The sequence below is a fragment of the Zeus faber genome (genome assembly GCF_960531495.2).
Source record: "Zeus faber genome assembly, chromosome: 11".
NCBI classification, from domain to species: domain Eukaryota; kingdom Metazoa; phylum Chordata; class Actinopteri; order Zeiformes; family Zeidae; genus Zeus; species Zeus faber.
The window spans coordinates 23790986-23818035 of NC_137205.1; the positions used below are offsets into that span (position 1 = coordinate 23790986).

A 27050-nucleotide genomic window follows, 5' to 3' on the forward strand; every position below is an offset into this window, starting at 1 on the left:
GTCACTCGTCCAGCAAACGTCGCCTTAGCTGCTCCGTGTCATTATGAATGGCACTTGTGCATAAACCAGAGTAGAATCTCAAATCCGCGTGAAGGGGATTCCACGGAACAGGAAGAAAGAAAGAAAGAAAGAAAGATAGATAGACAGACAGACAGACAAACAGACAGACAGATAGATAGATAGATAGATAGATAGATAGATAGACAGACAGACAAACAGACAGACAGATAGAGAGATAGAGAGATAGAGAGATAGATAGATAGACAGACAGATAGATAGATAGATAGATAGATAGATAGATAGATAGATAGATAGATAGATAGATAGATAGATAGATAGATAGATAGATAGATAGATAGATAGATAGATAGAAAAGAAATACAATTAAATTTAATGAAGAAAGAGAGAAAGAAAGATAGATAGACAGACAGACAGACAGACCGACAGACAGATAGATAGATAGATAGATAGACAGACAGACAGACAGACAGATAGATAGATAGACAGACAGACAGACAGACAGATAGATAGATAGATAGATAGATAGATAGATAGATAGATAGATAGATAGATAGATAGATAGATAGATAGATAGATAGATAGATAGATAGATAGATAGATAGAAAATAAATACAATTAAATTAAATGAAGAAAGAGAGAAAGAACGAAAGAAAGAAAGAAAGAAAGAAAGATAGACAGACAGACAGATAGATAGATAGATAGATAGATAGATAGATAAATAGATAGATAGATAGATCGATAGACAGACAGACAGACAGACAGACAGACAGACAGACAGACAGACAGACAGACAGACAGACAGACAGACAGACAGATAGATAGATAGATAGATAGATAGATAGATAGATAGATAGATAGATAGATAGATAGATAGATAGATAGATAGATAGATAGATAGATAGATAGATAGATAGATAGATAGACCGACAGACAGACAGACAGACAGACAGACAGACAGACAGATAGATAGATAGATAGATAGATAGATAGATAGATAGATAGATAGATAGATAGATAGATAGATAGATAGATAGATAGATAGATAGATAGATAGATAGATAGATAGATAGATAGATAGAAAAGAAATACAATTAAATTAAATGAAGAAAGAGAGAAAGAAAGACAGAAAGAGAGAAAGACAGAAAGAGAGAAAGACAGAAGGAACTCGGACTCCTACGGGATTGGCTGTTGTAGGTGACGTCACGCCATCAGCTTCCTGTCCGCGCCCGTTGCTAAGTTGCGGTCCCTCAGCGTTCAACACGGTGAAGTATGAGCTGACACGCTGCGCCCACGATATGTTATAATAAAGACTCCCCGCCACAGTTTACGGTCTACAACGTTGTATTCGTGTCATAATGACGCCGACGACTATAAAAGATGGCGAGTACACAGCCGCGGTCTACAAACTGGTACGAACAGAGCGGTTTGGTGAGAAATACTGCATGTTAGCATGCTAGTCTCAATGTTGTTTACCCTGCTGTAACTGTGTGTGTGTGTGTGTGTGTGTGTGTGTGTGTGTGTGTGTGTGTGTGTGTGTGTGTGTGTGTGTGTGTGTGTGTGTGTGTGTGTGTGTATGTGTGTGTGTGTGTGTGTGTGTGTGTCTCTGTCTCGATATAGATTAAAGATAGTCGTTATGGAGATGCCATACAGATCCTAAGTAATGAACACCAAAAGCACACTAAGGTGAGTGCTCTGGCAGCGCGTTGTTTTGTGTGAATTGCGTCTAAGGGTTGTTTAAATGTTGCCTATTCCTAACATTCATGTTCAGAACGTTAGTGGTTCTAGGAGTGGTTAAAAAACGTAACAACTTGCAGAAGACATAAGTTGGCTGTTTTTGTAAACAAAATAACAATAAACAATAGAAATGCAAATAAAACTTGATATATATAACAATAAAGAGAAAATAAGGGTGCATATCATTATATCACAGTCACAGTTTATTAGTCCATTTTTAAGATTTACTGGCATTGATTCCTGACTTGTATACTATCATATTTTCACAATACCATATGCATGGCTCTTTAAGGTTTTTTTTTATCTCATGCTTTTAAGAAAGGTATATTGAAATGATATCATGTAGTACGGACAATACACATTGAAGTCTAATCACAACAAGACAAGTCAAGTCAAGTCACACTTTATTTATAAAGTGAAACACCCAAACAGGAAACACCAAAACAAGACAAGAAACAACAAAATACTATAGGCCGCAGTTTGAAAAATGATACAAAATCCATAATCATGTGCAAATCTCAATGTAACGTGTGTTTTATCATGGAAAGATGTCTTGAGTCTCTGCCATCCGGTGCTACTTCAGTTTGGGCACCAGCTAGGGCCAAAACCTAACTGACTCCCATCAAAACCGCACCCCACAGTCCCGGGCGGCTCTCTCGCTGCTGGGCTACTGCTACTACCACCTGCAGGACTTCACCAACGCTGCTGATTGCTATGAACAGCTCACCCTGCTCCACCCGGAGGTAGAGGAGTACAAGTTGTACTACGCCCAGTCGCTGTACGGAGCCTGCGTCTACCCAGAGGCCATGAGGGCCACCTTTCTTCTGGACAACCCCAACACCCACGCCAAGGTACACACCCATTCATCTTTCGTCTTTAAACTGGAGAAAGGTTTGTCAGCAAATGTAACTAGTTTATTAAAGTGTATTTTTTATCATAAACAGTTATATCCGAAACATGTTTATTATATCTCCTGCCCGGCAGGATTTCAGAGAAAATATTCCAGGTGTACTATAGCTGATAGGTACCCTATTGCACTGCTGAGCAACTAGTAAATACAATACTTGGCATCTCACTTCAAGTCTTGATTCAGGCTGTAGAGCCGCACACTGAAATTCTGTATCTCTCTATAACTAAATGATGCTTTCAACTCTTTACCCTGTATGACATTGTTGGAAGATAGATAGAAACTTTCTTTATCCCCGCGGGGAAATAGCATTGTCAGCAACCGCTTACGTAGAAACATAGGCAATAATGATACTAAAGCAATGGAATAAAAGATACAAGAAAATGGCGCTATGGAAAATGTGGAAATATACAATAAAACCTAATGGTTGACTGTACGCAATAAAATATGACAATATACACAAAACCTATAAATATATAACCTAAAATATTTTAAAAACTGTGACAAAATAAATAATAAACCACAATAATGTGGTCATATACCATAACTAATGAAATAAAGAAGTGAACAGGAAAGATGAACCTAAAGATGATTTATAAAAAATGGAAGAAAAAAAAAGGTGATGTACAAAAAACATAATGACAAAAACATTAAATATAAGCCTAGAAAATGGACAAAAAACAGTTGAAAATAAACCTAAAATAAACAGTAACAATATAATGGCAAAAATGAGCAGTAAGCATATACCACTCTATCAACAAATTCATATTATGGAAGTTGTGCATTTTGTGCAAATGTTTAAAGTTTTTGCAGTGTACATACTCGTACATGTGCACCAATAAAGATCCTAAGATCATTAAAGATCACATGCTGAGCTGCTGTGTGTTTTTCTTGCTTTTTCTTGTCCTCTGCCATAGATGATTAAGCTTCAAGCTGCTATCAAGTACGGTGAGGAGGAGTACGCTGCAGCCAAGGTGAGACCTTTAGCCTGGTTTATTTACCAATCCACAGAGTCAAATTCCTTGTATATATAGATGTACTCGCCTAAGATATTTGATTGTTAAAGACGAAGTAGATTCATTTTATCCACCAAAATGTTGCCACTGGATACTTCACTGGAAAATTCCAGATTTTAAGTTGCGTGTCTTCACCATCAGGTGTGTTGTTGCGTGTGGTTTACTCATAGTTTGGATTTTGAAGAACGCCGGCGGGCAAAAACCTGATCTAAACAAAAGAGGAATGCATAAGGAGCTGGAAGGTGTAAAATATACTTTCTCCTTCCAATTCCGACATCCTACACCCAGAAACGAAATTTTTATATTTAGAGTTATGTTGGCAATGATGGATTTGGGTTAGAAGGCAAGGACAGGATGCAAGGAAAGTACAGTGAAGTAAAAGAAAAAAATATGAAGCAGAAGGTTGGTTTGGCTTTCTCAGCTGGATGCAATTCAAGGAAAACAAACACTCTCCTTAAGCTTAAGACATTGCACCATCTGCTGGATAGGAGTGGGAATAAGTGAAACAAATTTTAATTAAATTTTTATATACATTTTGGTGTTTGGTGATTAATGTGATGAAATTAAATTGGGCTTGCTAAATGAATCAATTTTCGTGTGTGTGTGTGTGTGTGTGTGTGTGTGTGTGTGTGTGTGTGTGTGTGTGTGTGTGTGTGTGTGTGTGTGTGTGTGTGTGTGTGTGTGTGTGTGTGTGTGTGTGTGTGTGTGTGTGTCGTCCAGACACTGGTGGAGCAGCTGTCTCAGGACGACCCGGACTATGACGTGGACCTGGGCTGCCTGCTGTACCAGGAGGGGAAGTACGAGGAGGCCTGCAAGAGGTTCACCTCCGCCCTGCAGGTGCTGGGGTACCAGCCAGGTACACACACACACACACACACGTACATATTGGACACCATTTTTGTGTGTGTCGTCTTGCTCATAAGCATAAATTTCGGATCAGCTTTTCAGGCCACATTATACGCATTACAGATGGGAAGTAAATGGGAAGCCAGAATGTAAACATATAGTAAAATAATATGTAAATAAAATAAGTACAACATTTTATAAAAAGAAAAGAAACTCTCTGATCCATAATGCTTATCTCCTTCTGTCTCTCTCTCTCTCTCTGTCTCTCTCTCTCTCTCTCTCTCTCTCTCTCTCTCTGTCTCTCTTTTTTTATTTTTATTTTTATAGATCTGTCTTACAACATTGCGCTGTGTCACTACAGTCTCAGGAACTATGCTCAGGCCCACAAGTTCATCGCAGAAATCATCGAACGAGGCATCAGGGAGCATCCAGGTACACTTTGGTTCACTTTTCATGGGAGGAAAAGGCAGCTGGGTTTATTGTTTTAAGGACAAGGAAATTAAGCTTGTTCCTTCCTGTGGCGGCAGAGCTGAGCGTCGGCATGGCGACAGAGGGCATCGAGGTTCGCAGCGTGGGGAACACTCTGGTGCTGCACGAAACAGCGCTCATCGAAGCTTTTAACCTGAAGGCAGCCATCGAGTTCCAGCTGAAAAACTGTGAGTGCCGCCCTGTGGCGCCCCCTAGGGGAGTAGATGGGTAGCACAGTCTGCGAGAACAACGCATGCTGAAAATTTGAAGTGATATGATATATTGTTATAATATCGATAATGCTATATGACTCTAGATATTGCCTGAGATATTATAGTATCATGATATAGTTAAACATTGTCTTTTAGGCTGCATTTCATTAGAGTAACGCCATTTCACCTCTAACTACTTGGTCATAATATCCACATTACTAATGATTTAGTAATGCTTCTTTAAATGTTTCTTGCGTGAAAATATCTTAAAACAACAAAAGTTATCCTTTAAAATATCATCAAGTCATTTCCCACAATCTTGGCAGCCATCGGCCTTTTCTTACTCTGCACCTTCCTACTTCCTACTTTAAGAACTCATAAAGTTACTGGAGTTGGACTCTGTTGGCACTCGCACATGCACACTTTAACCTTTAATATTATTTTGTCTGCGTTCAACTGTCAATCATGTTACTTGTATTTTATGTATTCTTTTGTTTTTTTGCAACCTAATAGTTTGTGTGATGCTGCTGTCTTGATCAGGACTCTTATAAATGAGACTCCTTGTATCAATGAGACCACCCTGGCTAAATAAAGATTAAATAAAAACATGAATAAAAAAAGTTATTGATAACTTATCATCATTATAATTAGTTATTGTCAACGAATATTGCATTGTTTTGGATTTTGACTATCAGCCAGCCACTGACAGCTGTTTTGATTCCTGTTGATTATTTCAAGATAAAGGAGCTCAGGAGGCCCTGACGGACATGCCGCCCAGATCGGAGGAGGTAATCACTCTCACTGTGTGTGTGTGTGTATGTGTGTGTGTGTGTGTGTGTGTGTGTGTGTGTGTGTGTGTGTGTGTGTGTGTGTGTGTGTGTGCCTGCGTGTGTGCGTCTGGTGGTAGTTTTAGGGGACATCACTACATTCACTACATTCTGACATGTCTTCTCAATCTTAGGGTTGCTTGAAGCAGCGTTAGTAGATTAGAAGACCACCGTATTAAAACAAAGAAACAAAAAACATTAAAACAAAGAACTCCCTAATACCAAGTTTTAAGTTTATCCTTTATTTTTATTTATTTTTTTATTAAAAAGAATAAAAAGTGAAATAAAAGGTAATCATTCTCACTGTGTGCGTGCGTGCAGGAGCTGGACCCTGTGACGCTCCACAACCAGGCCCTGATGAACATGGAGCAGAAACCCTCAGAGGGGTTTGAGAAGCTGGCCTTCCTGCTGCAGCAGGTCCCCTTCCCCCCTGTCACATTCGCCAACCTGCTGCTGCTCTACTGCAAATACGAGGTAATAGTACGCGCAGTACCCACATCGACCAGGTACACAGTACACACATAAGCATAGTACTGCCTTTGACCTCTTGAGGAAACGTGTACTTTATGAAGGCAATCAGCTAGCAGCTCTGTTCTTTGTCCCTTGCGTTCCACTGTTTAATTTAGGGAACTTTGCTGCGGCCTGTCAGAACATTATTATTATTATTATTATTATTATTATTGAGTTTAAAGCAGAAGTCCAGTAGCCTGAAGCTGTACATACCTGAGAAATGTATTAACATTATTAAACACATGTATATTGTGCTACATACTACATAACTCTTTGTAAAACACATTTACAGTCTGTTACATAAGAGCAGATTTTCTTGCTTTTCCAGCCCTCTTGGAGCGAAAGGAAAATGAATGCGCCGCGTTTGCATGGCTTAGCTACACTAATTCAAGGTTTTCATTAAAATGGTATTAATCTTGGCTGGATGTCTCTCTCTGTCCTTCTCAGTACTTTGACCTGGCAGCTGATGTCTTGGCAGAGAACGCCCATCTCACATATAAGTTCCTTTCCCCAGTAAGTTCCTTTTCTCAGTAATTTCCTTTCCCAGAAAGTTATTTTCTGGCCAACATGTCTGATTGTGGTTCTTAAGGGGTTTTAGGTACTAGATGCATAACAAAGCGCCTTGCATGCAACTCTGATAAAAAGCCCTCATACACGATTTCTTTCCATTTCTTTATTTACACCAAGCTGTGTGTCTTCCTGTAGTACCTGTATGAATTTTTGGACGCCATGCTGACGTGCCAGACCGCTCCTCAGGAGGTAGGAATGTCTCCATCTCACGATGGTTCAGTGATGGCCCACAAGCTGCCTAACAGTAAACATCTAGCTGAGATTAAGGGGAAACAGCACTGGAGCTATTTCAGAACACCCAAAATCTGCTGGCTAATCGGTATTTTCACAAGTGTTTCTCTCTGCTGTCACTCTGCAGGCCTTCAAGAAATTTGACGAGATGAACGGCAAGCTGACGAAGCAGCTACGCAAGCTGGCCAAACAGGTCACATTCCTCACCCTTCTTCGCGTGCACGGGTCAAATGAGATTGACGCAAAGCGCGTCGAGTGGTTTTTGTGGGTCATGTTGCAGAGGGAGGCGGGCCGAAGGTCAAAGAGTCGGGCGATTTGGAAGCCTCGTCCTGAGGTTTAATTTCTCCTGTCTGCTCGAAGGTGCAGGAATTGAGGCTGTCACGCGACGAAGAGGGGCTGAAGAAGGGCGTGCAGGAATACGACCAGCTGCTGGAGAAGTGAGAGGGAACGCATTAAACATTTCCTCAGTGTCTCTCCTGAGCGGCTGAGAAAATGCAAGACGGGACTCCCCGACGTGTTCCCCTCCTACATGCCGCGCCTCCTCTCTGCTTTGCAGGTACATCCCGGTGTTGATGGCTCAGGCCAAGATCTACTGGAAGCGGGAGAACTACCAGATGGTGGAGAAGCTCTTCCGCAAGTCGGTGGAGATCTGCAACGAGCACGACACCTGGAAGCTCAACGTGGCGCACGTGCTCTTCATGCAGGAGAACAAGTACAAGGAGGCCATTGGCTTCTACGAGCCCATCGTCAAGAACCACTACGACAACGTGAGCGCCCGCCGCCTCCTGCTGCTTCCCACATATCAACAAGTTTACATGAGGAAACAATCATGCTGCGACTGTTCAAATGATATGTTATACGTGTGTGTGTGTGTGTGTGTGTGTGTGTGTGTGCGCGCGTGCGCACGTGTGTGAACGTGTACAGATGTGAGATATCATTGTTGCACCTATACAGGTGTTTGTACCTCCACACACACACACACTTTTTTTTTGTTTAACAAGGAAACCAAGCCTTTGATTTTCGGTCGTCTTGCTTTAAGGGAAAACATCGCAATGTTTCGCTTCCATCCTTTGCACAAAACATCCTCGTTAAATGTCAGTGCCCGCCACACGTTCCATTGTCTTTTCCAAGTCTGGATATAAAGTTTAACCGCTTGCTGTCTGTCCGTCCACTAGTTGGAGCAGTGTAGCATTCAGGAGTGTCCCTGCAAGCGTAAGCCCTCGGTAACAAATAAATACATACTTCTGAATAAATGATGTCGGCCCTGTGCAAGACTTTGAGAATGCAGAACCTCTCCCTGTGTTTGCATGAGGCTTCCGCCATGCATCCGACCACATCTGTTGCTGTGGTTTGTGTCTTTTTTAAGTTTGCGGTGCTATTTCTTCTTTTGGTGTTCTGGTTTTAAATGCCTCAACAAGCAGGATTCCAGCTGTATAAAATGAGAAAAAAATTAAAATAAAAAAAAATAAAATATATATATATATATATATATATATATATATATATATATATATATATATTTCTTACAGATCCCTGTGTCGTCAGCATGTTCAAAGCATGATTGGAAATGTTTTAAATGTAAGAGGGTTTGAATGAAATGAAATAGTTGTAGTGTGAAACGCCGGGGATGATAAATGCCTTAATGCGCCTTGTGCCTCCGTCCAGATCCTCAACGTCAGCGCGGTGGTTCTGGCCAACCTGTGTGTGTCCTACATCATGACCAGCCAGAATGAAGAGGTATTGCTCAATAAGCGCTTCTCTCGAGATGAGATACGTCTGAAAGCCAAAGTCTCTTATCATGCCCGCCCGCAGCTCTTAATTCCTCCCTGCTGTCTCACCATCAGGCCGAGGAGCTCATGAGGAAGATAGAGAAAGAGGAAGAGCAGATCTCGTACGACGACCCGGACAAGAAGGTCTTCCACCTCTGCATCGTCAACCTGGTCATTGGGTGAGAATAAGAGCATTTTCTCACATCCATCGAAACCATCAAACGAGTGGAAGTGGAATCAAAAAATGTCTTGATAAAAATGTCAAATAAAAACGGCCACGCGAGTTTGAAAATACGTAGAACGTGAGGCTGAGTGGTGTGATCACAGAACCGATTTTCTGAAGCCGTTTATGTCCTTTATCAGAAAATATGAACTTATACTTCCTGCTAGTACATGGGTACCTCAACTTACAACCGCATCTACTTGCGACTAATCCCAAGATACGAGTAGCGATAGTCGCGAAAATTTGTATCGACCTGCGACCGACTGCTCCAAGATACGACCGTGGAAATTTGCAGTTGGTGCGTCGGCGGCCAGTCAGCAGCCACTCAGCAGTCAGTCAGCAGCCAGTCAGCAGCCAGTCAGCAGCCAGTCAGCAGCCAGTCAGCGGGCGACCTACATGGTGTGTGCACGTAGTTTGTGGCTTATCGATATTTTTTTCATATTTACTGTGTTTGTGCTGTGTATTTTATTTATTTTCACCCTTCATGATTCCATAATTTATATGGGAAAAATTGCTTCGACGTACGACGGTTTTAACATACGACCGTTCTTAAAGAACGAATTACAGTCGTAAGTCGAGGTACCACTGTACTGGATGTGACAGTCGACGTGTCATGACGACAGCGCGTGGAGTTCCTGTTCGTCTTTACTGAAGCCTGTGTTTCTGAAAGGACCCTGTACTGCGCCAAAGGAAACTTTGACTTCGGCATCTCTCGCGTCATCAAGAGCCTGGAGCCGCACAACAAGAAGGTCAGTCCGTCTGGTTTAGTATTGTACAGATAGAAACAAAGAGGCTCTTGTTCACCAAGTTTGTCTCGACATGAAGGTACCTCAATTAATTGACTTGGTCACCAGAAGCAAATTCATGGGTCATGAAGCAGTGGGGTCGTCGGAGGCTTTATGAATAGCTCCGCAGGTATTGACCGAGCCCACGGCGTGCCAGCGATGGAGCGCCTGTGATTGGCGCGCAAAACACTTGTGTTTTTAATTTTGATGTTATTTTACTCTGTTTTCTTATACAAAGAAGCAAGCACCGCACCCCCAGCCTGTCTGGGCTAAGCCCCTGACGTCTTTGCATCCTGGCAAACGCCCCTGTGGTGAAGGTTGCATTGAAATTGATTTAATTTGGTGCAAAACATCGCTGTCATTAGTGTCGTGGCACAGCCTCCGACGCTCGCCATCCAAACACAGCAGCAGCTCGCTCAGACTGCACCTGAGTCCACTACACCTCCAGCTGAACAAACACAATGTGCCGCCGTCCTCATCAGAGATGCAATCACAGTGACATCATCAAACAGACACAATCTGAGCTTAGTGTTCCATATGAGCTCAGGTTGTCTTTCTCAGTCAAATAACATGCATTCCACCCGCTAATGTCCGCCATTTGTCACCAGTGGGAAAGGACAAACCAGGGTCTCAGTCCCGGGTCAAATGACCTGGCAATAGACCAGGGTTTTCGGCTCTGATGTGAACAGGACCCCCGAGTCGACTCGCTCATTTTGGCCCCTTCACCTGCGCAATGAAATTCTGGACGTTGTTGCATAAATAAAAAGGAATATCATTCCATCATTTCATATCCCATTTAGAATCCAAAATCAGAAGTCATTGACTTTTCCCCGCATGGGGGACCGTGAAATGTTGTGAGTGTGGCAATCGCACCGAGGGGACCGCAGCGGAGAACCTTGTGCAAAAATAGTAATAATAACAATGTAGAAAAGACCAAACCAACCACAGCATCTAAATAATATACATATACTTCTATACTAACTTAGATGTTATGAATTTGTTATAATGTTCTCATGAAAGACATCCATAAACTGATCAATTATAGCGCAAATTATTTTTCAGGTGCACATTTTGTAAAATAAATAAATAAATAAAAAGTTTGCATTTATCCTCTACTAGTCAATCTATTATTAGTCAATACAATCCATCAGAACCACCTGTATATTTTGTGTGTTTATGTGGATGCGTGTGCGTGCGTGCAGCTGGGGACGGATACCTGGTTCTACGCTAAGCGCTGCTTCCTGTCCCTGCTGGAGAACATGGCCAAACAGATGATCATGCTGAGAGACTCCATCGTCCAGGACTGCATCCTGTTTCTGGAGCAGTGCGAGAGTAAGACACACACACCCACACACATCGCACACACGCACACAGATACACACACTTATTTATACACACACAGATATATGCAACTCACTTTGCATCTACGGTCTCATTCTGTCACTGTTTATTCAGTTGTGGGGCATTCTCACATTCAAAAAAAAACAAATAAAAAAAAAACCACACAAATTTGTGTGGGATCAATATCAACCAATCAAAAGGTGTGAACTAGCTGCTGAGGTGCGTGGCTGCTCCACAGCGTACGGCCGGGCGGAGTCGGCCGTCATCGAGCAGCCACTGGAGGAGGAGCGCTCCCACGACGGCAAGAACACAGTCACCTACGAGGCGCGGCTGCTCAAGGCGCTGTTCTACGAGGTGATCGGGTGGAACCAGTGACGTCGCCGAGCGCCAGCGTCGCCCGCCTCCCCGTCGGCCGGCGAACGAATCTATGATGTCATCGACACTACACTGCTGACGCCGCCTTGGTTCATGGAGCGATTTGTCAAACGGGCCGTTTGTTTTCTTGCTCAGAACAGCGGATCAGCTGCTCACCACTTTAGTGCACTTACTGAGGACACAAACACACACACACACACCGGCCATGGAAGCTCATTGTTTTGCAGCTGGTTTGCGTTTTTTTGAAGACTACGGACCCTTACACATTCCAAAAGGCTTTATGTCATCAGTTTTTTTCCCCCAGCAGTGTTTGGAATGTGATGGGACGCCAGAGGTTTTTGTTGGTTGTCGCCATCGAACAACAGTGTGTGTTCAGTGTCGACCAGAATAACCCTTTAAAGGTGCATTGTTAATAAGGAGATTCTCATAAAACAACTCACGTTCTGAGCTGTACGACAGATTTCAAGTCAACAGCTCTAATAGTTTGAGTTTGTGTTGAGTTTGAGCTCAAGGTACATTTCCTATGAGACACGAGGAAGGATATTCACACACGTTGTGTTATTTATTTTTTTAATACATACAGTTAAGCGACATGGAAAATAGTGAAAGAAGTGAAATAACAAATGTAAAATGAAGCAAGGCCATGTTGTTCTGGTTAACGTTTGGACATATTCATGATATTGCAGTCCTTTCCAATTGACCATTTACAGAATACAACACAAGCTTCATAACGTAACCCTGTTTGACAATCTTTCGCCACCGGTCTAGATAAATATCAGTCTCACCAAGTGAAGCGTCACTCAGCATTAGTTTACATAGATGCATGTGGATAGACTAGAGGAGAGAGAGAGAGTCACCCTGGTTATTGTATTATATCATATAGCCGCGTTGAAAGGGTAACGCTCCCGCGCTGTAACAGTCCTCAGTCTGTGTGAACACGCTCCGGAACGTCCCCCCGTGGTGCGGGGTGGAGCTGCTCAGGGGGAGCATTCAGGACAGAGGCCTCTTGGTGATGTCCTGCTCAGCCAGGTAGTAGTTGAGGTAACCGCCCAGCGCGCTCACAGCCACGCCCGTCATGTGACTGGAACAGCCGTCTGAAGGAATACAAGAAGAAGAATAATAATAATAATAAAATATATTCATATTTATTTTGTGTTTACTTTGACTGCTTTTTCAGTGCCCTGTATTAGCTTTCATACTAATCTGCATTGGATCTAGTTCGGTTGGTTCATTATATGTTAATTTCTATGTCTTGTCAAGTCTTGACAAATTCCAATAAAAAAAACAAATAAAACCCTTTATTTTTATATCTTACACCGCCATTACACACACACACACACACACACACACATACATACACACACACACACTTGGGAAACCACTTTTTCATCGCTGATAACATTACTTTTTACAGAACAGTATACTGTATGTTTACCTCCGCTGTCAATTTGGACTCATTAGATCATAGTTAAATTTACAGTATTTGAGACTGCTAGGTCTGCTGTTTGTTACAGCCCTTAGTTTCAGGTTTTTTTATTGGGGATATTCTCCAATAATTATCTATTTTAGTGTCATATCTGGCTGATATCCTGCACCAAGACCGCTGAATCCACAGCCGCGGCGCAACTTCACACACCTTGTAAGGTCTTCTCCCGTCTCTTCACTCTCCTGTGGGGCTGCAGTTGCTCCAGCAGTTCGTCTCCGATAATCTGAGAGATAACTCTCCCTGCAAAGACACAGAGAGCGCTACAACTCTGCAATACAAAGTCAGTGCGGCCTGTCCAACACGGCTCCCGCTACTGCTAATACTGACCATCCCTCCCGAAACAGCCCACTTCTCGGTCTTGCAGGCTCAGGATATGATGCAACCAATCGGTTTGGTAGAAATCCGAGAAGCCAGACAATCCGCACAGCAGGACTGTCAACAGGGAGCACAGAGACCACGGTCACAAGGAAAGCTGGCCTCCTGGCTAAATAAAGGAAACACTGAAACGCTGTTCGTCCACAAAAGTTAAAAAAAAAATAATAATAATAAAAGCGCTGACTATTTTCGATGAAGATGTCGTGCGTCTGTTTGCTGAAGTGGTCGCTGAAGCTCTCCTGGTTGCTCTTCATCATGTTGGAGCAGAAGATCTTCTGGTAGCTCTGTTCGGTCAGGTTGGCCCGGGAGGCTCGCAGGTCCCCCTTCAGCATGCTGGTGCAGCCTTTCTGTGGGGAGGGACGTTCAGAGGACATTGCCATCGACTTAGTCCCTACAGCTACGCCTGTTTGTAACTGCATGGTGTTTTGTGACCAACTTTCTCACCATCGTCCCAATCATGAAGTACAGAAGCTGGTGGGAGAGAGAGTAGTCGGGACAGCCGAAGAGCGTCATGGTGTCCCGACAGGACTTGGTGACGATGCACGGCGTCCCTTTGTTTTTCCTGGAGGGGACGGACGGGAGAGTTTGAACCTTTTGAACCGTGGCTAAAACATGTCTGACGTCAAAACCGGGGCCTATTCCATGACCTGTTGCTTTTTGCTCAAGGACAATTCACCGAACAGGGCGTAAGACCGTAAAAGAAGCTGTCAAACGAGTTCAGGAGAACATAAGTACAGACGAGTACACAGATGGATGAATGTCTCTACCCCCTCACCCAACCCCACCCACCCGCCCCTTACCAGCTGCCGAGAAGCAGCGTCATGCACTTGTCGCTGAGCTGCTCGTCGTAACACTCCGTCTTCCTGGTGGACGAGTAGACCAGGCTGGGGTCCGTGAAGCTCCACTCCTTGGGAATCACCCAAAAGCTCCAGGTCAACAGGGGCTCAAATTCTGCATGGGTGGAGGAACGGAATGTTACGTGGGAAGACGGATGGATTACGGACGGATAAGTGGGTGTAGGGATGGGTGGATGGAATGTTAGGTGGTTAAGTGGAAAAACGGGTGGATGACGGGTGGGCAGAGGGTGAGCGGCCAGTTACACAAAGATCCAAATGCAATAATTGGTAAACGACTTTTTATGTTGTCAGCTTCTGGTTATGGCAGTTTCCCCATATTGTGAAAGCGAAGCAAATTTTATCGACTCAAATGGAGGGCGTGAGTTTTGGACTTGTGTTTTCAGGCTACTTTTGAGCATTTTTTGCAGTCACCTCTGTAGTACTTAAGGTCGTTCTGCTCCAGAGCCGCCACCGCTCGGGCCAAGCACAGGTCCAGACGTTTGACCAGAGCCACGGCTGTGGTGCGCTGGGCCCAGCTGACCGGGTCGGTGTGGGGCCACGTCCGCACGGCTTCCTTCAGCTCGGCTGCCAGACGGAACAAAACAGACTTTTATTTGAAACGGCCATGACTTATTGATTCATCAGATACACCAAAGGGATGGTGGATGACGATTCATTGTTGAACACGGACCAATACAGTCAATGACTTAAGTGGTTAAGTTAAGAAGGAAGCCTTGTATTGTTCAGGTGCAGCAGACAAACACAGTGAAAAGTAATGACAGCACCACTGTGTGGGCATTATCAATCAAGATACATAATACAACATATGTACAAATATACAAAAAACAATATTTCTGCCACTAACAGCTGTGAATGTGTGTACGCCAATGAATGAGTATTGAGTCCTGTTCTACCCTTTTTTTTCCCAAGTTCCTGTTTCTTAAGAATATCTTTGTTCAGTAATTCTCAGTTGTGTGAACAAAATACAACTACTAAAAAAACAAAACCCCAAAATACATAGGCAGCAATAATAATAATATATCTGTATATAATAATAATAATAATAATAATAATAATAATAATAACAATGATAATAATAATAATAATAATAGCAATTATAATAATAATAGTAATAATAGCAATAATAATAATAAATATAATAATAATAATAATAATAATAATGATTGGAACTTCTAGTTTTAGATGAGGCGAACGCACATCAACACAACACCCAGGCGTGTTTTGCGCGCTCCGCCAGCCACAGCCTACCCTGCAGGATGAGGAAGCCCACCACCCCGTCGAGGTTGATGTTCTGGTGCTGGTCCTCCAGGAAGGACGCGGACCTGGAGAGGCTGCCGAGGACGTCGTCAATGAGCTCCTCCTGCGACGCGGTGGCCGCTGCCAGCGCCAGCAGCGCGGCGAGGTACAGCCCGGCCATGTCGCCGCACTGTGCGCCTACATGCGGAGGCTCCCGCGCGGGACGCTGCGGCAGCCGCTCCTGCGGGAGGGGCGTGACCGCGTGCGTGAGCCACGTGAGTTGCGCACTTCATTTGAATAATAATAATATATATTTTTTTTTTTAATAATAATAATAATAATTACAATATATCATTTTAAATATTTCAGTCTCTGGTCGTTTTGGTATGACGATCAGACAACAGGCTCTTTGAAGGGTTATAAATGGGTTCACAGATGATGAGCTGGAGATGAAGGTTCTTTGTCCGAGTAATTGGGGGTTGTTTCTATTTTTATCTTTATTTTTGATGTTTTTAGCGTGGCACACAGAGTGCAGCGTCACTAAAGAAACAAACAAAGGATGCATAAAATAAAAGTTTAAAAAAAAAAACCCACAAAACTACAAGCCTACAATCTTTGTGTTACTTGTTTAACTTTGGTTATGATTATTTTTAGATGTGCAGACTATGCTGGTAATATAATAATAATAATAATAATAATAATAATAATAATAATAATAATAATAATAATAATAATATATCATTTTAACTTTTTCAGTTTTGGTCGTTTTGGTATGATGATCAGACAACAGGCTCTTTGAAGGGTTATTAATAGGTTCACTGATAATGAGCTGAAGATGAAGTTTGTTTGTTCGAGTGAAATGTTAAAGAAAAGTGAATTTAAACTAAAAGTAATTGGGGGTTGTTATAATTTATTTATTGATTTATTTATTTATTTATTAGCGTGACATACAGAGTGCAGCATCACAGAAGAAACAATAAAGGATGCATAAGATCAAAGTAAAAAAACAACCACAAAACTACAAGCCTACAATCTTTGTAGCCTATGCTGGTAATATAATAATAATAATAATAATAATAATAATAATAATAATAATAATAATAATAAGGAGGTAGAAGGCTCAGGAGGTAGAGCGGGTCATCTATTAAGCATAAGGTTGCCAGTTTGATCCCCAGCTCCTCCTGGCAGCATGCTGATGTGTCCCTAAGCAAGACACATACCCCCTAACTGCCCCCCAGGCACCTCTATATGGCAGCCCACTGCTCCTAGATACATCAGATACTAGGATGGGTGAATGCAGAGGAATTTCCCCATTGTGGGACTGACACGGGTATATAAAAAAAAAAAAATAGTGCCAGTTGTATTCAGAAGCATATATACTTATGATGTTTACTATGCTGCACTTTGTTTAATCCAGTTGTCTTCTGGTGATGCTTCAACTTCATTTTTTTCAAACATAAAAGTTAAGTAGTAGTAGAAGTAAAGTTAATAGTAGTAAAAAAATAATACCTATCACTTTGTAACATTGTTTGGTTAAGAGTTTGTATATTATATTCCTTTAGTTAAAGTCCAATCGCCACTATATCCGTCACTTGATCTGCGTGCTCGTTCAACTTGCGCATGCGCGCTGTGCGTGGGGCGCCATCTTGGTGAGGTGGCGATCGTTGATCACAATACTGAACCGCCGATCATGATGAAACTCGAAGTTCGCCACGTTGGAACTGTCTCTAATACAAATCGTATTCCGATTGCCTGTGGGTTCGTCAGATCCATGATGTTCATGAAGTTCCGGTGTCAGTTACATCGGCACATGCTGCCATCTTGGTGAGGTTCCTATCGTTGACCAATCACTACACTGCTGTTCCACCACGTCACCTGTGCATGCGCTCATTCCCTGCATGCACAGGGCATTTAGGGTTTTTTTAAACTAAATTATTCCACAATAATGGACCGATCTGGATCAGACTTGGTCGACGGCGTGTCAGGACTGCCCTGGATACACATTCTATTCATCTTGCCTGTGAGTGCGGCGGATCCATGACGTCCATACACTACTGACGTCAGTTTTTCATTAACAGGAGACCCTTAGGGTTCCCGCCCGTGTTAATTGGTAAATAACTGACGTGTATTTATGTTCTTGGGAGAGAGACATTGACAGGAAACACAGGGCTTCATCATTGTCAAATACAAACAATATTTCCTATGCAGAGTAACGATGCATTGGCAGGGAGATAACGTTTTATTTACGTTGTACTGCACAGAAACCCTCCTCCCGAGTAGAGAGGTACTGTCCCTTTCGTTTGTCAACGCGCACTTCCTGTGAGCCACGTCATCGAGTCACGTGGCACAGCAACAATGGCGGACCCCGGCGGCTCCACGTCTCTGCTGGCGGCGTCTGCACTAATCGCCGGGTTTTTGGCGGCGGCGGCGGCGGCGGCGGCTTTTCTCAATACCGGCCATGCGAACTGGAGCGCCGTTGCCCCGACCCTTACGGCCGCCTGTGTCGCGCTGCTGATTCGAAAACTGCGGAACGGTGACGGACAAACTGCGCGGCGGGTGTGCGTGCTGGTGCTGGGCGACATCGGCCGCAGTCCTCGCATGCAGTATCACGCCCTCTCCCTCAGCCGGCACCGGTATGACGTCACGTTTGTTGGGTTTTTAGGTAAGAGGACCGGAGAAGAAGGCGCGAGTCAAGACGTCACTGCCTGCCGAGGCGTCACGTGGTAATCCCGTGAGATTATTTCGTCAAGAAGTGGCGCGGTTGATGTTTACTCCGTATTCATTTAGCTGCCACTTTATAAGAAGGGTCGCGTGTGCCGATTCCACTGTCGGTGGCGGGGTCCGCCTTCCCTGATAACGATCCACTGATGGGGGGCGTGCGCAAGAACGGAAACAGTGATCGTCAACTGTCGATGTGGATTCACAAAAATCCCTCGTGAAAGTTAAAAAAAATCCCACCACCTCAAGTGATCGAGAAAAAAAACCCCTCAAATGTATCGCTGGGAAGAAGGCATCATTTCAGGCAAAGTGTCCGTCTTAGAGCGGAGATGATGGTGAAACCAGACGTCGAAAAAAAATGTTGCAGCTTCGAATGGAGTTGTGGCTCTTAACGTGTAATCCACCCGGCCGACGATCTTATGGATTGCCACTTTAACGTTGGAACACCAATTGCCCTTGTTCTATGTTTTACTGATTTTTAAAGAACCGTCTTCATTTTTTCTTTTATTTCAGGGACCAAACCGCACCAGGACATTCTGAAAAGTGACAAAATAAAGATAATCCCCATATCGGACGTGAAAGGAATTCAAGGCAAGTAACTGACTTTTTGATTCCCTTTTTTTTTTCAAATATATATATCTTGTTTAAAAAAAAAAACAGTTCTCTGATCTTTCTGTCTTGTCTTTATAGTGGGACCAAGAATTCTCACATACGTGTCAAAAGTCATTCTCCAGTGTCTGCAGCTCCTGCACGTGCTGATGAAGATGCAGTTACAGTCTCATGTTCTTCTGCAGGTCTGTTCTCTCTGTGTGGTAATGATGCCGTGTTATTGGCAGATTGCCCTTTAAATGTTTCTATTTTGGAAAAAAGCAAGTGGAAACATCAATTGCGATCAACAGAATGTATTTTTGCATTGGCTGATGCGTGCGATGGAAGTTAGGATCCCTTTACTTGCGGATTATACAGGCTCAGGTTTTTACAAATTCTCTGCGTTTACAAAAAATACCTCGGCCAACATTTCACATCGAAGCATCTCAAAGTGCGTTGTGCCGTAATCTTTTCAGTAATTCCCTTTCCCTTGTGTTGCAGAATCCTCCAGGTTTACCCAGTATTGCGGTGGCGTGGTGCGTTTGCGGTCTGCGTGGCTCCCGGTTGATCATCGACTGGCACAACTACGGCTTCACCATCATGGCGCTCTCTCACGGACAGGGACACCCCGTTGTCAGGCTGGCGAAGTGGTGAGCGTTAGTATGTCATGACCTGAACATAGACCTTCTGTATATTTTGCCATTCTAGTGCATTATATGCAAGCTTTTTCTATGAATGTTGATTTTTTATTTTTATTTTTTGGCATTTCTAAAAGCCTCTCGTGGCTTTTCCTGGCGAATAATATGCATTTACAGGACCTGCTATATAAGTAAAGGAGAATTTGGTTTATTTTTATAGCATTAATCATTACAGTTTTAAGCAGTTGGATGCCTTCAACCCTTAAAGAGTATATGATGTATTCAAGACATTTTGCTCATGTTGCTGCCATCTCTTCCAGGTACGAACACTTTTTTGGCCCCAGGGCCACGCTCAACCTGTGTGTCACCAACGCCATGAGGGACGACCTTCTGAAGAACTGGGGCATCAAGTACTGACTGGTTTTGAACTGTCTATGGCCTTGCTCATTACATTCGTAAAAACACAGCGTTTATGTCTCATCACGGATGTTTCTGTACTAAAGAATGCCGGCAGCGACGCAATGAATATCAACTCATTCAAAAATCCCAAACTGGACTGGGATTTTGATCCATTTTAGTCGACTTGATCTCATAGACGGTGGAGCAGGCGGGTGACTTCTCTTTCCCTCCTGAAGGGCGATCACTCTGTACGACAAGCCTCCCGCCATATTCAGAGAGGCTCCGCTGACTCTGCAACATGAGCTGTTTGTGCGACTGGCCGACACTCACCCACAGTTCCGGCATCACGGGTCAGTGATCCGTGGATGGGGGTCTCTGTGCCTGCGTCTGCGTTGTGTTTGTGTACGTCTCAAAAATAATCCGTCAGTCAGTACAGGTTGTGTCTATCAGCGTGAATAAGACACAGCATAATATTTCATGATGTGTGATTTGTTATTTTGTAGAATAAATACACATAATATAAACAACAGCATTGGCTCAATAGGAAGGACTGACGGTGAAGGGATGGATATCAGAGCCGGGCGTCTTTTTGTTTCCAGAGGCGTCGACCTCAAAGGTGGGACGGAGCGGACCGGGTTCTCACGTCGCGACCCTGGCGACGGCACCGTGACCTTGAACCCCGGACGCCCTGCGCTGCTGCTCAGCAGCACCAGCTGGACAGGTGGGTCTCCTGGGATCCAGGCAGAGATGAGAACGTGGCTTGCCGCGACTTATGGAGCTATTAGTGGAGTTAACCTTTAGACCCAGCCGCCAAACGAGCTGAGTATTGAAGAAAATATGTCGGAATTGATGCCTCTCTTCTTTTCAACAGAGGATGAGGATTTTTCCATCCTTCTCAAAGCTCTTGAAGGTAGAAGCTACACACTGTTATTTAACGACATTGAATGTATTATTAATTAGTTGTTGTTTTTTTTTTAAGAGATTCTCTCTCTCTCTCTTTCTCTCTACACAGAATATGAAGGTTTTATTAAAGAAGGAACCCACTTGCCGTCGTTGGTCTGTGTGATCACAGGTAAACCTCTCGCCGGTTTCTTTTTCCTCATTAATACATCACGGTTATGACATATCACAACAACAATCCTTTGTCAACATGCTTGTGATTCTGTTTGTCGCAGGGAAAGGACCCCAGAAAGATCATTACAGGAAGTTGATAGACAAGCTCCATTTTGAACATGTGGAGATCTGTACTCCATGGCTGGAAGCAGAGGACTACCCGGTCTTACTAGGTATAGCTGCCACACACACACACACACATTTATGTCTCCATGAATGTCTATTGGTGAAATATTATTTATTTTTCAATTGTTATCAGTTTGGTCACACCTTGGCGGAAATCACAACTGGTCACACATTTAACTGAACTCAATACCGAGTTCACTTTTTCAAAACTCTTACAGTACCATCGAAAAAAATAACTAAAACTACCAAAAAACGACCAAAATGTCGGTTCACGTTGGTTACCGAGTTCAGTGTTTCATCCTGACTCGCGGCCTTTCTTCAGAACCCGAGCGCTAGTTGTCATGCGTGTGTTCCATGATGGCGGACCAGCGGCGTACTCCTCATGTCCGTGCCGAGCCTTATAACGCCCGAGTCACTGTGTCCCAGGCTCAGCAGACCTGGGCGTGTGCCTCCACAAGTCCTCCAGCGGACTGGACCTGCCCATGAAGGTGGTGGACATGTTTGGCTGCTGCTTGCCCGTCTGTGCCATCAATTTCAACTGGTAAGCATTACAGATGGGACTTCTACCCCGGCTCAGAGCTCGCGCTACTAACGAAATTCGACACGATATTTTAATACCCGAGTCCTTTCGTCCTGACTCGGTCCCCGAGCAGCTTAACTGCAGTCGGAATTGATAGTTGTAGCAGAGGGATTGATAGTTGCAGCGGTGTAATCGATCGGATTGGGCGCTCATCGGTGTGTTTATTAACCGGATGTGTGCGCACGTCGCTGTGCGCCCGCTGTGTTTCTCAGTATAGATGAGCTGGTGAAACATGAGCAGAACGGGCTGATCTTTAAAGACTCTGAGGAACTGGCTCTGCAGCTCAAGGTGAGAGGCCAATGAAGGGATGGGGTTGGGGGATTAGAATTGCTTTATCAGTATACGTGCGTGAAAGTACATCGAGCGACATGATGGAGAAGAATCGGTTGATTTTTTCAGCTTTTGAAATGTGAATTACAGGCGTTGAAGTTTGCTCTTGGAGCCGGCACTAATCGAGCAGCTCCTCTGAAATGTTCCGAGCTCATTTGTTTCCTCTTGTCTTCTCAGTCTCTGCTGGCAGAGTTTTCCAGCGCTGAAGGGCGACTCGCTGCGTTCAGGAGGAACCTCCGAACCGCTCAAGGGCAACGCTGGGACAACAACTGGGACCAGAATGTCCTTCCCCTCATTTCAGCACCACTGTAACACTTGTTAGTCAATGAAAGCCCATATTTTTGTTTACTTGAAAATATTTCTAGAATTGAGTCTAGAAGCGTGTGTACCAGAGGTATGTGAGAAAAGGTATGATGGTTTTTTGGAATACGTCAACAGGTGTACTGTTAGAGGGACCACACCCTCCGCAACCACAGCATAGAGTCGTTTCTACATTAGAACGAGCAAAAACCAGTTTGTCACATTGTAATTTTTTGTAAATAAAAGCTTTATTCTCAGTCATATGTACAGTTGAATCAACTCGATGGCATCGACTCTGTTGTAGGGAAACACGTGGCTCACTGCTCCTGTGACGACTTCATGGCGGATCCCCTCAGTTTCTGAGCAAAGAAACATCAGGTGACATCCAAATCATCAAGGCCGTGACTCTACCTCAAAGATTTAATTAACATTAAACGGATATAAATTACATTATTTATTTCATTATTTTATTTCAACTTTATCCCAAAATAAATAAAAAAAAAAAAGCAGTCAACCACCACAAAGCCACAGTAACTAACATGTGCTTGGTTTTAGTCCTGAAATGTCCTAATCCTATGAAAAAGTTTCTTCAGTGCAATTACGGTTGGAGCAAAAGGACAATTTGAATAAGACTGACTGAAGAGGGAAAAAAAACGGTCAATTTTTTGGGGGGTGAAAATGACCCGGGCTGGTGTTCTCACCCAACTGCTGCTTGAAGCTGTTGTACGTGTCTGGGTTTCGTACGGTGGAGGAGATGAGGACCTGCGGGGCGGGGCCCTCGGTGGAATAGCGCCTCAGGATCATGGAGAGCAGCGGCACCAGAGCAGCTACGACGTCTGGGTCGTACACCACATCTGCTCCACGGGAACACACGACATATGCTGTGACACTCGATATTCATTACAATAGTTTGTAATCTTCCAAATCAGTTTTCAATGAAATTAATAAATAAATAATCAATTAATTATTGCGAAAATGCAAAATGATGATGTATTCCTGTCTAGGCAATAATTTAACCGTCATTCATATCGCACATTTTAGTATTTTTAGAGCTTATTGTGCGTAATCACTGGGTGTCATGACATTTCACTGCATATATGTATGACCGTATGTATATATGTATGTGACAAATAACCTCTTGAACTTGAACATCATCGGCACTCGTAGCTTTGGCTCCCTAGTGGCAGTAAAGAATGTAGTCCGTTCAGATTTATCATTTGCTTTTTGCTCAGGTCTGTCACACACTCAGACGCGTGTAACGCATTGATACACACATTGATACACAACAACATCAGAAAATCTGCAGGAAAACACAGTTTGATCCACGCCTTTTGTGTCTTGGTATCCCCGATCACTTCTAACTGAATCTGATTTGACCAGTTTGTCAAGTCATTTAGACTACAAAGCTCAATACGACATTTTTAATCTATTGATGATAGTACACCCCTGAAATACGTTTAACGACCAACGTAATGTTCATTTATCGAGTGCCCTACTGAAAACAAAACAAACCAAAAAAAAACAAAAAACCTCACCTGCAGCGATGACTACGTCGGCCCCGATCTCTCTCAGCCGCTCCTCGCTCACGGCCGTCCAGTCCAGCTCCTCCACGGACACGCCGCCAGCCGTCTCCTCCGCCAGCCTGTTTATCTGGACGTTCTGCCGCAGCTTCTTCAGGACGGCGGGGTGATGGTCGCTGAACCGGAACCTGGACGGGCGGCAGCAGCGGCACACGGCGATCCCAGCCAGACCCACGCCGCTGCCCAGCTCCAGCACCGTCCTAAAACCAGGAAGGAGGAGGGGCGGCAGGACGCAGGCTCACAAGGTCTGAAACCATTTGCTGAAATGCTTTGTCGTGACGTGACGAAGTCCGAGGGTCCTGAACATGCGTCAGTCTGATATGTCAATTTATAGACTCCTACAAATTAACTTTTTTTATATACAGGGTTCATTCCGGCATTACAAACTGAAATTCAAGGACTTTCAAGTACTTTTGAAGGCAAATTGTTTTGCATTTTTCAAGGATTCACACAAAACAAATACCCATTTTCAATGTGCTCATGTGATGTCTTTGTGAGCCCCCCTCCCCCACATCCCCCACCACCACCAAAACACTCAAGGTTTTGGAAGAAGACAGGATTGTACCGCAGAGCGTGACGTGACGGTGGAGGACGGAGGACACGGGACCGGACCTTCACTCCGTCATCAACGATTCTGCGGCGGCGTTCCAGTACCTGCCGGTGAAGACCTGCCGGTGGTCCAGAGCCCACTCGGCCAGGTAGAGCGCCGCCTCCCAGGTGACCAGGCCCGTGGTTCCCTCGGAGATCAACGAGACGCTTTCCAGCAGAGTGGCACGCTCTCCGCCGGGCTGCGGCACAACAACACACATCTCACGGCGGCTCTGGTTGTGGGTGTACGGTTTGAGGGAAAGCAACGTGCTGAGTATGTTGGCTGGTACAACGCCGTCTTGTCAACGTCACATGAACAACCACATTAAAAGTCCAGCACAGTGAATAATTGCACCATGTAGAACCGGGCAATATTTTCACATCTACCGTTCCCAATCTTTTCGAAAGAACCAATTCATCAGGAAATGAAGACATTGCCGTATTGTGATATAAAATACAACGTTTGAAACGTTATGGGGTTGTTTCACAGACGGGGTTTAGTCTGAATCCGGACTAACGTCATCCTACTTAAAATAATCCAGAATTTAAAAATGCTTGGACTAAGATCATGAAGGACTCATCAACTCCTCCTGTCCGGTCTCGGTGCTGGCCTAGTCCAGATCATCCATTTCCTCTGTTGTCAAGGTCGACCTGGAGGCCCACATCCGTTAATCCAAAGGTTTAATTTAAGCTTTCAATTTAGACCTAGATTAACACAAGTCTTGGAAATCTGATTTTCTTTTTAAACCAAGACTCAAGTCTGAGACTATCTTAAACCATGACTGAAGGACGGCCATTTCAGTTAGTCCAGATTAAGGAGCGTGATTTAGTCCGAGACTAGACCTCATCTGCGTCCGCAAATCCGCCGGTCTATAACTCTTGAGTTTTAGTCTGACGTCATACTTTACACGACCACACAGTTCAATGTCATCAACCGCACAGGATTTTTGAATTCATATGCAAACATCATGTCGATGGTTGTAATAACACATCGATGCGTGCGACCCAGGCCTAGCAGCGAGACGGGTACCAGGAAGTAGGTCTTGTAGCACTCGGCCCCGCCCGGCGCTCCCAGAACTTCCCCCAGAGCGTCGTAGGCCTCGTCCAGCGACTCCGACTGCGTGTCCTCCAGCTGCAGACGGGAAGGGGAGACAGCGACGCCGGACAGGTGAACGGACGCAGCGGACGCGTGGGGCACACGGGGCCCATCAAAAGCAAAACAAATCACAAGCGGACGTTTTAAGCCGCGACGTCATCTGTTTGTTTAAGTGCAGACTCCTTTTTTACATTCTTATTTTACATTGTTTAGGGTTTGTTTCAGCCTCATTCTTATGTCCTGTACAGTGGCTGTATTGAGACAGCCTATTTTGGGGAACAAAACTACGATTAAAAAAAAAAACATATTTCAACCCCAAATGTTTGTATTCACAGATTGATACTTTTCATTTAAACCACCTACCAAAAAATATGACGTTATTAATACACGTTTGCGTATCCCCGATATTATGACATGCTGCAGCTATATTTGGCACAAGATAAACAAATAATAATAATAACAATAATAAACAGCAACCATCTTGATGAGCTTGGTGAGGAACAGCCTCCTGTAGGCCACTGCCGGGGGGTGTTTACGGCACAGGGGATGCAGACATGTCTGGAAACATTCACAACCAGCGGGTTAGTTATTCATTGATTTTTAGATCGGAACGGTCGTCGACCAACGGGACGAACGCGGCTTCACCTGTCGCAGAACATCCGCAACCAGCGTGGGGGACCTGTCGTCGTCGAGCCGCTCTCGAAGACCCTGTGGAGTCGGGGTGTTGTGAGTGGATGTAATCGCGAGGGAAAAGCGGTCGAGGCGGAGGTGGCAGGGGGGAGCTTACGGTCCAGGGCAGGCTCGACAGGCGGGCCATGGCGAAGAAGGACACGCGGAGGGAGTGCAGGACCCCGGCGCCGGCCTCCGCGCCGGTCTCCGCGCCGGTCTCCGCGCCGGTCTCCATGCCGGTCTCCGCGCCGGTCTCCATGCGCTGCTCGGATGCTCAGGGGCACAGATGTTACCGCAGATGTGAGCGTTCACTTCCGGTCTTCTGGATTAACGCGTCTCGTCTTATTCCGTCTTATTCCGTCTTATTCCGCTCCTTCCGGTCACTGTAGTTCTGAGGGAATCCGCCTACAACTCGATAATGGGAATCGACGGTAGAAGGTTCAGGTTCAAGTTCAACAGGTTATTTGTCACAAACATATACTGTACATACGGTCATACATATATGCAGTGAAATCACCCGGTGATTACGCACAATA

General features: G+C 44.2%; 4 protein-coding genes across 4 annotated transcripts; 2 read left to right on the forward strand and 2 right to left on the reverse strand.

Moving 5' to 3' along the window:
• The first annotated feature begins 1292 nt into the window (after window positions 1-1292).
• On the forward strand, window positions 1293-12258 carry ift70 (intraflagellar transport 70). The gene is made up of 19 exons (XM_080009694.1): window positions 1293-1430; window positions 1639-1704; window positions 2397-2606; window positions 3580-3636; window positions 4399-4534; window positions 4852-4956; window positions 5052-5180; window positions 5943-5992; window positions 6353-6505; window positions 6989-7054; window positions 7247-7300; window positions 7470-7535; window positions 7703-7779; window positions 7899-8109; window positions 9008-9079; window positions 9187-9290; window positions 10005-10083; window positions 11322-11451; window positions 11699-12258. Exons 1-19 carry the CDS (start codon window positions 1377-1379, stop codon window positions 11833-11835), a joined length of 1956 nt encoding a protein of 651 aa, XP_079865820.1. The 5' UTR covers window positions 1293-1376; the 3' UTR covers window positions 11836-12258.
• A 120-nt stretch (window positions 12259-12378) lies between these two features.
• cUnh16orf89 (chromosome Un C16orf89 homolog) lies at window positions 12379-16016 on the reverse strand. Its single transcript, XM_080009695.1, has 8 exons — window positions 15802-16016; window positions 14965-15117; window positions 14497-14647; window positions 14141-14258; window positions 13881-14043; window positions 13649-13753; window positions 13472-13561; window positions 12379-12929 (listed from the first exon to the last, which is right to left on the reverse strand). Exons 1-8 carry the CDS (start codon window positions 15968-15970, stop codon window positions 12826-12828), a joined length of 1053 nt encoding a protein of 350 aa, XP_079865821.1. The 5' UTR covers window positions 15971-16016; the 3' UTR covers window positions 12379-12825.
• Window positions 16017-19214: 3198 nt separating this feature from the next.
• Window positions 19215-22795, forward strand: alg1 (ALG1 chitobiosyldiphosphodolichol beta-mannosyltransferase). Its single transcript, XM_080009225.1, has 11 exons — window positions 19215-19301; window positions 19597-19745; window positions 20054-20143; window positions 20369-20482; window positions 20732-20853; window positions 21004-21042; window positions 21145-21204; window positions 21308-21418; window positions 21798-21912; window positions 22164-22239; window positions 22459-22795. The coding sequence occupies exons 1-11, from the start codon at window positions 19266-19268 to the stop codon at window positions 22591-22593; spliced, it is 1047 nt and encodes a 348-aa protein (XP_079865351.1). The 5' UTR covers window positions 19215-19265; the 3' UTR covers window positions 22594-22795.
• A 15-nt stretch (window positions 22796-22810) lies between these two features.
• On the reverse strand, window positions 22811-26817 carry eef2kmt (eukaryotic elongation factor 2 lysine methyltransferase). The gene is made up of 8 exons (XM_080009226.1): window positions 26633-26817; window positions 26491-26553; window positions 26323-26403; window positions 25780-25881; window positions 24816-24949; window positions 24117-24361; window positions 23283-23435; window positions 22811-22940 (listed from the first exon to the last, which is right to left on the reverse strand). The coding sequence occupies exons 1-8, from the start codon at window positions 26771-26773 to the stop codon at window positions 22840-22842; spliced, it is 1020 nt and encodes a 339-aa protein (XP_079865352.1). The 5' UTR covers window positions 26774-26817; the 3' UTR covers window positions 22811-22839.
• Window positions 26818-27050: the final 233 nt, after the last annotated feature.

Bases quoted from the DNA above. Each gene is read 5' to 3' on its own strand.
- ift70 (XM_080009694.1), top strand. From the start codon at position 1,377: ATGACGCCGACGACTATAAAAGATGGCGAGTACACAGCCGCGGTCTAC. The intron at 4,535-4,851 runs GTACACACACAC...TTATTTTTATAG, and splicing joins GGTGCTGGGGTACCAGCCAG to ATCTGTCTTACAACATTGCG. The intron at 7,536-7,702 runs GTCACATTCCTC...GTCTGCTCGAAG, and splicing joins TACGCAAGCTGGCCAAACAG to GTGCAGGAATTGAGGCTGTC.
- cUnh16orf89 (XM_080009695.1), bottom strand. From the start codon at position 15,970: ATGGCCGGGCTGTACCTCGCCGCGCTGCTGGCGCTGGCAGCGGCCACC. The intron at 13,754-13,880 runs GTCAGCGCTTTT...CCCTGTTGACAG, and splicing joins CGACATCTTCATCGAAAATA to TCCTGCTGTGCGGATTGTCT. The intron at 13,562-13,648 runs GTCAGTATTAGC...GTGTCTTTGCAG, and splicing joins GGGCTGTTTCGGGAGGGATG to GGAGAGTTATCTCTCAGATT.
- alg1 (XM_080009225.1), top strand. From the start codon at position 19,266: ATGAAGATGCAGTTACAGTCTCATGTTCTTCTGCAG. The intron at 20,144-20,368 runs GTACTGACTGGT...TCCCTCCTGAAG, and splicing joins CTGAAGAACTGGGGCATCAA to GGCGATCACTCTGTACGACA. The intron at 20,483-20,731 runs GTCAGTGATCCG...TTTTGTTTCCAG, and splicing joins CCACAGTTCCGGCATCACGG to AGGCGTCGACCTCAAAGGTG.
- eef2kmt (XM_080009226.1), bottom strand. From the start codon at position 26,773: ATGGAGACCGGCGCGGAGACCGGCATGGAGACCGGCGCGGAGACCGGC. The intron at 26,404-26,490 runs GTGAAGCCGCGT...GAATGTTTCCAG, and splicing joins TTGCGGATGTTCTGCGACAG to ACATGTCTGCATCCCCTGTG. The intron at 23,436-24,116 runs GTGAGGTTTTTT...CCCGTGGAGCAG, and splicing joins CGACGTAGTCATCGCTGCAG to ATGTGGTGTACGACCCAGAC.